This window comes from Suncus etruscus, chromosome 9, assembly GCF_024139225.1.
Source record: "Suncus etruscus isolate mSunEtr1 chromosome 9, mSunEtr1.pri.cur, whole genome shotgun sequence".
NCBI lineage: Eukaryota > Metazoa > Chordata > Mammalia > Eulipotyphla > Soricidae > Suncus > Suncus etruscus.
In genome coordinates, this window is record NC_064856.1 from 76,182,492 (window position 1) to 76,195,826 (window position 13,335).

Here is a 13,335-nt window from a genome sequence, read left to right on the forward strand (position 1 = left end):
GAGCTTCAGTTATACAACCACACTAACAAAGACAACAAAAACAGAAATGAACAAATGAGTACCCATAGCTAAATAATTTCTGTACTGCAAAAGAAAGGAGGTCTAAGATAAAAAGACACCCCTGACTGAAGAGAAAAAGTTCGGAGTTTTCCCTATAAGAAGTTCTCTTTGTTTAAGTTTCCCCCTTTGAATGTAACCTTTGCTTTAAAATCCTTCATAAACTCTCAGTGACTTTGACTCTGGCTGTTACAAGCCAGAGTCACAAGTCAGAAAAAGACAAAAGATAAGGCCATATGCTCTCAATCCACACCTGGCCTGTTTTAGAAGATTACTTCTAAGAGATTAAAGTAAGGTAGCCATCCCCCATCCTTTAGGGTAGGAATGCAGCCCTAAATGTAATGTTTACTCTGCATAATAAAGGATGTAACCACCTCCCCTAGGTTTTATTGATATGTAACTTCCCTTAGGTTTTTATGGTTGTCTCTCTGTTGTGATAAATGTTCCTTTCTCCTAACTCAGTTAGGATGCCTGAGTTAAAATGTTTTTATAAGATAAAGACCTCAGTTGTAAAATAAGGAATGGTGAAGCTCTATCTTTGCTGTATAAAAACTTGTAAGAATTGTGTTTCAGGTTCTTTTTGCTCTGGGGTTCATCCCTGGGCACTGGCCCTGGTGTCACCCTGGCACCAGAAAATAAACCACCCTTTGCAAATTTGCATGGCTTCCGAATCTCCTTGAAATGCTCGAGTCCTCGCTCAAGAGAGGGGGACTGATTCCCCAACCCCAACAGACTAGAAGAAACTATTAGAACATCACACACCAGACAAAGGGCTAATATTCAAGAATCTCAAGCATTATACTAAGGCTGATATATATGTAAGTGATAGCGTTTCAGCCTCCAGTGCTAAAGCATGTATGTCACCATATTTGAGGCTTATTGTTCATTGTTTTCCCTCACATCCCCCATTCCAACCAAAATCAAACCCAATACAATCAGAATGGCACTACTTACACAATTTTTTAAATAATTTTTATTTTGACCAAAGTAGATTACAAATCTTTCACAGTAATATTTTATGTACATAGTGATATTGACTCAGGGGCATTCCCATCATCAGCGTTGTCCTCCCTCCAGCCCTGTTCCCAGCAAGCATCCCATATCCCCCTCCTTTGAATCCCAGGCTGCTAGGATAAGTAGTCCCCTCTGTGTCTAGTTTGTTGTAGATTGGGTTTCAATTCTCTTGTCGTTGTCTTTGGATCTGGTGTTTAAGTATGATCATTTTATATTTCTACTCAATGTTTATACACCTGTTTGGTCTTGATACCCTCCATTATTTCCTTTCAATTTTGTAAGGCAGAACAAAATGGTTCAAATTATGTGGTTCTGTTTGGAGGGAAGAAAAAAGAAAGAGAAAACAAAGAGGGGTAAAAACCAAACAAGAAAGAAATGGGAAGAGGCCTTCTAGAGGCTGTAAATATCAATTTAAGAGAAGAAAGGGGAAAAGGAAGAAAACATAAAAACTATATCAAAAAATAATCAATCTAAAGAACCTGAAAATCACCACAGCAATAAAGAAATATAATTCTAAAATACATTTGAATTCTATTAAAAATGTCTTGTTAATAATCTATGCCAAAAAGTAAGAACATCTGAAGTGATAGTTCTGTAATGTCATGAGCTTTTATGATATATATAACACCCATCACCAACATTTGTATAAATCTAGCAGGTAATACAATTAAATAAAATGTGGAGGAACAAATAACTAAATAGTGGATGACTAATGAAAGCTATCATTATTTTCATTCCTATTTAGCAAACATGCTAGACTTTATGATACCATGTTTAATTTAGAATTCAGATTCTGGTACAAGAGAGATTAGACAGCAGATAGTGACCTTCCTGAGTTCAAACCTTGGCAACATGTTTGGTCCCTAAACATCTGCTAGGAGTTGATTGCTGATTCAGGAGACACCTTTGAACACGGTTGGTGAAGCCCAAAACAAAAAAAAAATATATTTAAATTTACAGTTGGCTCATGATTATTCTGATTGGGGATTTGAGTTCTCAAAAATGAACAATATAATAAAATGCACTCACAAGTGATCATTTCTTTGTAGAATAGCATTTTTACATTTTACTCATGTATCAATGAAAATTTTCTTCCTCTCAAATTAAGTTTTAATTTATTATCATCAACTTTAATTATAACTAATGATATCTGCTTTATCTTTTGTAGCCTGCTGTTGCTAACCCTGATATTATGTTTATTAAAATTCATATTCCATGGGATACATTATGCAAGTATGCAGAGAGACTGAACATAAGAATGCCTTTCAGGTAATTTCAAATACTGTTTTATTGTACCTCCAATGTATCTCTTTCTGGAAAAGTATTTTATTTTACATACCAAGTTACTTTGAACAATATTTTATTTCTTTTACTGATGTTTGCTGAATATGGCAACATTCACTTCAAGGTCAACATTCTTTAACAATTATTTTCAAACGTTAACTTGAATATTAAGATCAATCTACTTTTATTTTCCTGTAGGTGAAAATAATCGCCTTGTTTTAATTAAATAAATTAAATAAATGAGTGGTAATCATATACATATACATAATCATATACATAAAAAACCGCTATACAGATATTTTAAGATGAATACATATCTCACTAACAATATCCTAAATAGATGCTTAAATTAACTGACAAATACATTTGGCCAAACGTTTAAGAATTCTCTTATCAGGGACAGAGCAATAGCATAGACATAGGGCATTTGCTTTGCACGTGACTAACCTTCAATGGACCCAGGTTTGATTCCCAGCATTCCATATGGTTCCCCAGCCAAACAGGAAGGATTTCTGAGTGCAGAATCAGGAGTAACTCCTAAGCATTGCCAGGTGTGGTCCAACACCCCCCCCCCAAAAAAAAAAAAAAAGAATTTTCTATCAATATATTATTAGAAGATAAAAATAATACCACAAAGAGCTTGTCAAATAAATAGTAATTATAACAAAATTAAAAGTAAGAAAAAGATGAAGGAAAGAAAACTAATTCCCATTATATACCAGTGATGTGAATTTTATAAACTACTTGCCAAATTGGTCCCTAAATGAGAAAAGTAATGCTTCATAAGAGATCACTTATTTTATGATTAGGTAATTTGAGTTTACAGATGTCTGCTCTAAATTCAGGCCAATATGCTGAGCTATTTTTGAGAGATCAGCTCACTGAATATGCACCCATATATTTTCCATTTCTTAATTTCTGATAAGCTTTTTTTAGTGTTGATATGATATAACTTGTAAGTTTTAAAATATGTGCATGGTACTTCTTACAAACTGATGACTAGTGTTACCTTAGTTCTTCCTATTTGTTCTGTCAATTTTCAGGCTACTCAAAATGTGAAATTAAAACAGATAATGTTAATATAGGAAATTGAAAATAAACTGCAAGGAGAAATGTTCACATCCAGCAAAATATTGTAATTAGTGCCCCTCATTTTCATGGCAGGTGTTGGGTTTCAAATGAGGTTTTGAAATTTAACTTTACAATAGCTTCTTGAGCCTTCAAACATTAATATTTAATAATCTTCATTTTACATTTTGAAATTGTAATTGAAAAGTATGTAAACCAATTCAGTGTCTTATATATAATTGTGTAAAATAGAAATAAAAAATCATTGACTATTGGAATACTTAAATAATTAGAACACACCCTTCTAATGAAATATGTCTAGGAATGATAAATAGTAAAATTTAAGTTATATATTGTATTAACAACTATTCATTTGTCAGTGAAATTTTTGGACCAGACCCTGCAAGGCTCAAGATTATTCTGGCTCTGAGTTTAGGAATCATTGCTGGTGTGATATGGAGGACCAACCATATGATAGTCTGGGCAATACAATTTGGTTCAGCTGCATACAAAGCAAGAGCCTTACCTGCAGCACTATTGCTCCAGCCCCTATACAGTGAAAATTTAAAACTATAAAATGTATAGCAATAAATTTGGAAGGAAATAATATATGCTTAAAATAGCTACATATGTGCACAAACATGGTTGAGATCCTGGATTAGAACTTGGGCATCTCCCCCTAGTTTTTCCAAAATAGAAATATTTCTTAACATAAACTCAATGGAAAATATTTTTATGATGACAGCTACAGCTTCCAGTTATCAAATAGTTCACATTTTAAAGCATATGTTATATCTTAAATTCAAATGTACAGAGTAACAAAGAAGATTAATATTAAACATTTTATTGGAATATTCTGCTATAGTAAATTGTAGACTTCTATAGGACTAAAAATGTTATTTAGTTTCTTGATTAGTATTCCAAAGTATAGCCTATATATTGGACTTAACCTTTCAAAACAAAGAAAATTTTTATGAGGATAGTTATATTTCTTACACAGCAGAAAAAAAAGAGTTCTTTTCAGTTTTTATGGATTCAGTATTGCTATGTACCTTTCCTCATCTGGTATCTATTATTTTTTCAGGAAAAAAAGCTATTACACTGACCGGAGGAGCAAATCAATTGGCAGGTTTGTCGGAGAAGTGTAAATTTGTTTGATTTAGTTCGTCATTTTAGAAAAAAATTAAAATAAACCATTCAATTTATATTACCAGTGTAAATTTATGATGAAGAACTTCATTTTTTCAAGGAATATCAAATTAACTCAGGTTAAAAACAACAATGTGTAAATGATATCATTTTTCCCTTTATTGTTTGTCTGTCTGGCACAAATACACACTTTTGGATTATTATTTTCATTTTAAAAATAGATTTTGGGGGAGCCTATACCTGGCAGTACAGTGTTCAGGACTTTCTCTTATTTCTGTGCTTGGGTACCACACCAGGCAGAATTCAGGGGACTATGAGGACTGCAAGGCTGGACCCATTCTGAAAAAAAGTAACTTTGTAAAGCCAGCCCTAACCTGTTTTACTATTTCTCCATTCCCATAATATTAACATTCTTGTGATCTTTCTCTTGATATAATGTTAAGAAAGGAGCATTTTAATTAACATTTTGGGAGATTTTTATTTTTAAAACATGGTCAATAGGTGAATAACCTACAAGAGTCAGAAAGCAAACTCAGCAGAGTCCTTTGGAGATGTGAAGGGTTTATGGTTAGCATGCTGAGTAGTAAAGTGCTCTACCAAAGCCATAGACCATCTTCTAAATTACAGACGTATTTTTCTCTCACTACTTGAAACAGCGATTCTTGAATTAGTATTGGAAGCAAATTTAGTTTCAAAAGCTTTATTCCAAGATACTATTGTTTTGTTAATGACAAAGGATTAATTAAACCACAATCCTGAAGCAGAAGTAATGCTTTAACCAGAATCTCTTTGGTCCCATCACAGTTAATGAGCTTCCATGTCATGAAAATAATTATTTTATACAAAATGATTCTAATAACTCTTGACTGTTTCTCTGTTTTTCACAATTTAATGAAAAGAGAGGTAGACATGGTACAGAATGTCTTGTTAAATAATTTTCAGAATATGACAAATCAGAATTACACAAAAACTGGAAGACTTAAAGTGAATATTAGATGATTTTAAAGACAAATTAAATAAATCATCTAGTTCTTGACCAAAGACATAGCTAAATGTAATTTTGAAGTTTACAATAGAAAATTTATCATAATTTTTAAATAGGAGTCTGTTCTCTAAGCAATATTTATTTATTAAAAGAATGGATGACAAGAAAAATAAACCATAATTTAATATAATTAAATATATTTTAAAAATCCACAATATTTCTAAACAAATTTATATTTTCTGTGTGTCAGAATAATACGATTTGATTTATAATGATATTCTTTTATTGCCCCTATTTTTATTTAATACTGATATATGGAGCATATTTCAGAATTAATTTTTATGGTATAATTAAAGTCAATAGATTTTTGTGAGATATAAATTTAAAATGGCATGTTTTCTTGTCTTCTTTAAATGTGCCTGCTTGGTTTTGAATGTTGTAATTAATAAATTGGGATTTGTTGAGAATTTGCAACTCAATTTACTAATAAATATGCACCTTTCTTTTAGAGATGGGAAAAGGGATAAATAACTACATATTAAAATACCATTAAATGACTATGCAATGGTAATATAATTAGTTTCAGAGTAACCTTATGCTCAGAATTATGACCCACTTGCGTACTGTGAAACCTTAGGAAACAGTTAATAATAAAGTAAGTTTTGATTTTCTATCTTAGTCAAGCTTGAGAATGAACTAGAAAAATACACAATATATGTGTTCTGTGTTGCATTTATTAAGCTCTGTGCCAACTTTTATTTTAATATTTTATTAAATAAAATCTGGTAGTTATTACAAATGACTATTAAAAATTTTAAACTTTAATATATAGATACTCCTTCTAAGTGTTTACTTGTTACAAATATTTTTGTTCTCTAACCTTTGAGACTAAAGGTTGTGTAGAAAATGAACATGAAGATAGTTTAATAATTACAAAATTTATTCTAGATTAAAAAGTAGAAATACAACTTTTGTTAGTGCTTATACTTTAATTATTGTTATTTAAAATTCTTAGGCTTTTTGCTGTGTTGCATTTGTTTTGCTATTTTGCTCATTAGAAAAGAAAATTTAGATGTTTTATGTGTGGGTGTGTGTATATAAATATAGTCATTATCATAAAATTAAAAACTTAGTTTTGCTCATTAAAACCTGAGAAAAATGTGGCCAGAGGGGTGGCACAGCAGTAGGACATTTGCTTGCACACGCTAACCTAGGATGGACAGCAGTATGATCCCCCAGCGTCTCATATGGTCCTCCAAGCCAGGAGCGATTTCTGAGCACGTAGCCAGGAATAAACCCTGAGCATCACTGAGTGTGGCCCCCAAAAAGCAAAAATATAATAAAAATAAAAGTAAAAATTGGAAAAAAATGTCAAACAAAAGACAAATGAGAAATAAAAGTACAGTTAAATGTTTGTGCTTTATATTTCTTTCACTTGACCACATGATTCAATATTGGGTGTGAGGTTCTTTGATGCAAGGAATTCTTTGATGCCAGGGAACACAGTAAAGGCAACCATGTCCACATTCAAAGGAGCAAACCTAGCAGCTAAGTGTGCTATGTTTATTTTTGTTTAACAGGTGCCAAACTCATTACTTTAAGTGAGTCAGTAAATTGCTCATGAGCAGCCTAAGGTAGATGGAAATTGAGTCTTAGAATTCACTTGTCCACTCATTTGCCATCTGTACTTAAAAATTTATTTTCCTGGTGGTTCACTTAATCATGATGTTTGAAAAGTACAGCAATTCGTTTAACATTGATGATAGTTCAGATAGAGCTCGACAACAAAGTTATTTTTAAGTGAGAAAACAGAGGCAATAAGCTAAATATATTACAAAAGCTCACACAACCATCAATGCAGAACTTCCTTTGAATCAAGTTTTGTTATTTTCAAAACTGCTGATACCTGTGACCCACAGTGCTGTTGAATAAATGTCCTTTATTTTTTACCAGTCTCCACTTTGTAGATACACACTATGAAGATATTTAAAAAAAAAAAAACTAGGAAGTAATTGATAGTTACATATAGATAAAATATACATACATATATTTTCACAAAAATGTAATTTAAAACATTGATATCATTATTGTACCTTTTATAATACTTATTTGATTATATTTTAATTATTCACATAAAATTATATTTTTACTTAAGGATTATCTACGTGCCATGAAAGAATTAAAATATTGCATGATTTGTTATTTATGGGGATTTAATTCTTTTCTGTGGGCACTGAAGGAAAGTGTTTGAGTAGGTCTGAGTGGGTGTATATGTAATTTTTAAACTATTTTGGAATGGTAATGGAAATAAGGCATGATTTAGACAAACTTTTACAGTACTAAAATGTAATTTTGTTTCAGGGTGCAAAGCTATTTTAGAAGAATAAAAAAATGGATAGCCCAAAATCCAATGGTTCTTGACAAGTCTGCGTTTCCAAACCTGGAAGAATCAGACTGCTACACTGGTCCATTCAGTCGTGCACGGATACACCAGTCAGTTCAATCCCATGTTTTTTCCTTTTACCATCTGCATTAGTATCTTTCATGGTCAGAGGTTTGTTGTTGGTATTGCATTTATAACTAAAACCACTTTGAATGTTCTCAGATTAGTCAGAAAGTACATAATTATATTAAAAGTACATTTATGTTATGATTCATACACAATATTAATTTTATCACTTTGGTTTAGAAATTAAAGTAAATGAATACTTTATTCATTTCAAGTAATGAATATTTTAAAAATATTATATTAAAACCATTGCATGTTACAAAGATCTTCATAGTTGGATGCAAGGACAACCCTACCACCATTGTCAACCACCATTGTCCTCATGCCACCATCAGTCCTCCAACCGATCCTGACAGCATAATAGGTCCATTATAAATTTTGATTGTTAAAGTTTGGGTCTCATGATTCCATGATGTTGACTCTGGCTTGGATTTTTAGTTCTGTCCTTCCTTTTTTTTTTGCGGGGGTGTTCGGGCCACACCCGGTGATACTCAGGGGTTATTCTTGGCTAGGTGCTCAGAAATTGCTCCTGGGTTGGGGGACCATATCGGACACCAGGGATAAAACCCAGGTCCATCCTGGGTCAGATGCATGCAAGGAAAGTGCCCTACCATTATGCTATTGCTCCGGCCCCTAGTTCTGTCCTTTCTTAATATTACCAGTTTACCTGTTGGCACCTGTTCCTCGTGTTTTCATATTTGTGTTTAATAATAAACTCATGGATAATTAAATATAATCTTGATGTTATGTCTACTTTATAAAGCAACATAATTATGATGATTAAATGATAGAATTACTATTAAAAATCATGTTTGAGGGGCCGGCATGGTGGCTCAAGGGGTAAGGTGTCTCCTTACCCATGCTAGCCTACGACAGACTGCTGTTCCATCCCCTGGTGTCCCATATGATTTCCCCAAGCCAGGAGCAATTTCTGAGTGTATAGCCAAGAGTAACCCCTGAGCATTACCGGGTGTCGTCCCCAAACCAAAATAAAATAAAATAAAAATAAATAAATAAATAAAATCATGTTTGAGGGGGTAGGTGCGATAACACAGCGGTAGGGCTTTTACATGAGGTAAAGTAAAGCCTTCCTTCCTCACCTCTTGAACAGTTTTTGGAGTTTTATATCCTTGCCTCTCCACATATTTCCTCCTTCTACAAGTAAGCTGCCTTCCTGTGTGGGAGAGTTTGGAGTATCAAGGGAAAAGGAGGCCTATTTCTCACTTCTAAAATTTTGAAATAAATTTAGCTAGCATGAAAAGTTTGTCATAATGGGGGGCCGGGCGGTGGCGCTGGAGCTAAGGTGCCTGCCTTGCCTGCGCACGGACCGCAGTTCGATCCCCCGGCGTCCCATATGGTCCCCCAAGAAGCCAGGAGCAACTTCTGAGCGCATAGCCAGGAGTAACCCCTGAGCGTCACAGGGTGTGGCCCAAAAACCAAAAAAAAAAAAAAAAAAAAAAAAAAAAAAAGAAAAGTTTGTCATAATGGAATTACATCAATTTTTGCTTTCTAATTTATCTGCTTAGAACTTTACAGCTGAAGGTAGTACAAAATTTATAGGTATCTACACATTACCCTTTCCTTCTTCCAATTTAAACTAGGTACATTATAATGTCTAGACTTCCTTATATACTCACAAATATTGCAATGAATATTTCATACTTCCCTACATAATTTAAGAATGTATTTTCCTCTCAATATTTTGTTATAAAGAAGATGGCTTTTATTCTGATTTACTAAACTTCACATGTATTTTAATCGCGAAAGCTGATGGATAAGTACCTAAGAACTTGTAAAGATGACTGAAAGCTATACTTTGTTTAAAATATTAAGCACAATTCTATCATCTTGACAGCTTCATAATAAACAATAAGGACACCTTCTTCAGTAATGCCACAAGAAGCAGAATAGTCCATCATATGCTGCAGCGCACCAAATATGAAAATGGGATATCAAAAGTGGGTAAGAGCATTCATCTGGACACAATATTTTTTTCAACTTGTTCGTTCTTTTCGACACAGTGTTCTTATATCTAATTATACACAGATAAGGGATACTTTGATTTTGTGTGTTACAAGTATAAAGAATATAAGTATAACAACACTTCTCAGGGTTAAGATAGTTAGTAAAGGAGTTAAAGTGCTTCATTGTACAAAATCAATTCTGGTGTCTTCTTTGATCCCAAAGAAGAAAAACATTTTCCAGATACATTTGTCCATATGCAATAAGTTGTAAAATGTGAAAAAACTTCAGAAAAGAAATTTTATTTTTTTGAAATAATACCAAAAATACAATCAGACTTTTGAATAGTAACACCTGTAGGAATGTGTTTAATGCGAAAAATTCTTTAGTTAACTTTCATTTAGGACTGACAGTTGTTATGTTATATCTATATAATGTATTCATTAAAACTATGACAGTCATTCACTCAACACTCCATTATCATTTATTAAATGCTAAAATTATACAGTGCTTTATAGAGAACTTTAAAAAAGTCATGAAGATTGAAGTGAGTATTGAATTTGAAAGATACAGCTAATGCATGAATAAAAATAAAGACCATATAAAATCATATTTCTTAAACAAACATACATGAAAAGAGTAAGAGCCATTCCAAAACCACATATGGTCTATGGTCTCCTGAGCACCACCTAGACTGATCTTTGAGCACAGTATCAGAAATAAGTCCTAAGCACAGAATCAGAGGTAAGGACTAAGTCCTGAGCATCATCAAAAATGCCACACACACCCTCCTAAAAAGAAACAAAGAAAAAATATATTATAGTTCTCTCTATTAGATAAAATAGCTTTTTTTTTTTTTTTTTTTTTTTTGGTTTTTGGGTCACACCCAGCAGTGCTCGGGGGTTACTCCTGGCTGTCTGCTCAGAAATAGCTCCTGGCAGGCACAGGGGACCATATGGGACACCGGATTCGAACCAACCACCTTTGGTCCTGGATTGGCTGCTTGCAAGGCAAACGCCGCTGTGCTATCTCTCCGGGCCTAAAATAGCTTTTTTAATGATCTAATTATCTGATAATTTAGCAGTATGATGCTATGTGTATGAATAGTAGAATGTGTATATGGTCAAAACAAAATTGTCTTTGTTTACAGCTTACATAGAGTAGAACAAAATGTAAAAGGTAATAAACATGTTGCCTTTTTTTGTTAGAATGAAAAATATAGGAGACTAAAGAAATCAGATGTACCGTAGTTATATAGAAAATTCCTTGAAAACAGTTGATAACTGTGGAAATTCTTTCCAGTTTTTACTGATTTACATGAAAATAAAGCTCACATAGAATATATAAAATAGACAACTCCAGTCAACTGTTTTAAAAAAAGAAAACCAAAGGCCACAATAATAACACAGAGGGTGGGGCATACAGTGTTCTATCCCTGACATTCCAAATTGTCCCTGGAGCCTGTCAGGAGCGATTTCTTAGCCAGGAGTAACTCCTGAGCGTTTATGTGTGTGGCTCAAAACCAAAAAAAAAGAAAGGAAACCAAATTACTATTCTCTTTTTTATTATTAATTAGTTTAATATTGACCTATTAAATAATTTAGATACTAAAACTTAACTCAAATAGACTTTAATAAGAAAAATATCTGAAAAGGAAATACATAGTGATTGGAAACATATTAAGTAGATTAAAAGCTTCACTTGAGGACAACAAACTCAGTCTTGATCCATGTCACTATTTGTTATCCTTAGACCATTTTCAGAAATTATACTGAATGCAGAGCATGAAGGAAGCCCGGGGCAATAAAGTGTGTCAAACAAAACAAAACAAAAACAAAAATAAATAAGAAAAAAACAAATAATTGGTGTAAGAACTAATTACATTTACATAATAGCATGTTCATATACAATCTTTAAAATTCAATCCAATATTCAATTATTGTACACATATCACATATTTTGTAAAACATTGTAAACAGAGAATAATGCAAAATTTAAATTATCTCTCAAATAACACTGGGTATCTTAGAATCATGCAGTATATAAAATTTTGTGCTGTTTTATAAAACTCATTATGATGATTTCTGAAATCCTTGCAAATGCCAACAGTGTAATTTTGAATTAATAATTATCTTATAAGGATTGTTTAAATATTAATTATTAAACATCTGATATAATTATGTCACAGTAATTGAATATTTTACAAATTTGGCCATGTAATTATTTTTAGTTATTTCTGAATATAAAAATGTAAGCAAATGGGCCCGGAGAGAGAGCATGGAGGTAAGGCCTTTGCCTTTCATGCAGAGGTCGATGGTTTGAATCCCGGCATCCATATGGTTCCCTGAGCCTGCCAGGAGCGATTTCTAAGCATAGAGCCAGGAGTAACCCCTGAGCGCTGCTGGGTGTGACCTCCCCTCCCCCAAATGTAAGCAAATGTAATAAGGTAAAAAAAAAATGTTTTGTTGTTGCTGAGGGTATTTCCCAAACTGCTTAAAAGAACCCGGGTCCTTCCTACTGAATCTCTGTCAACCTCCAAGAATTTCAGTGTTAAGATCCAGAGATGCTGTCCTGCTCAGCTTCTGCTGTACCACAAATTACCCAGGTGCCTTATTAGTATTCCAGGGCCCCTAGCTATGCACTTAGAGTAGTCCTGTGCATTTATAGAATCACAGTCACTCAAGGTTAGTATCTTAACCCCTCTACTTTCTCTGACATCAGAAAGATTTTCTTCAAACTTATTTTATCTCTCATCTACAGATGTGTCCATTTCACTACTTTCTTATTGTATGGAGAAAAATTTTAGAAAAGTTTCATGTTACTATTTATCACTCTGAACACATAATAAATAGCAAAATACTTCCCTGTACCAACAATATTTTGAAATATTTTAGAGCCTGGGAAATCCCTCTGCTTCCTTGAAGTTCATTATTATTGGAAAAAAAAAAGGGGAACAAAAGCTGTTCCTGTGATTCCTATATAGAGTGATATTAAAATGCACACTATTTCATGATATGTCAAAGTGATATAGTATGTCTGCATCTTGCAGTCTCCACATTATGTTGTACCTGTAATTAAAACATAAAAGTAACCCAATGACTCCCATAAGTTACTAAACGATTTAAAGTAATCCAGTGATTTCCATATTCCCTTACACAATGTGAGGTTCTGAAAGAAATAGATAGAATTTAAATGTATTCTGACAACATCTTCCTGGTGAGGTGATCACAGGAGTCAATGAACTACTTCAGAGGGAAGTCTTCAATTAAAGTTTCAAAGTAAATCCTGAATGGTTCTTTTCTTCTCT

At 33.0% G+C, this 13,335-nt stretch overlaps 1 protein-coding gene across 1 annotated transcript in view; it reads left to right on the plus strand.

Annotated features, from left to right (window-relative positions):
* ANO3 (anoctamin 3) overlaps nt 1-13,335 on the plus strand; it is a 242,927-nt gene that overhangs the window by 130,264 nt on the left and 99,328 nt on the right. Inside the window, exons 6-9 of the mRNA XM_049780960.1 lie at nt 2,240-2,340; nt 4,508-4,552; nt 7,919-8,050; nt 9,922-10,028. Coding sequence (XP_049636917.1) covers nt 2,240-2,340; nt 4,508-4,552; nt 7,919-8,050; nt 9,922-10,028 — 385 coding nt within the window. The remainder of the gene's footprint in view (nt 1-2,239; nt 2,341-4,507; nt 4,553-7,918; nt 8,051-9,921; nt 10,029-13,335) is intronic.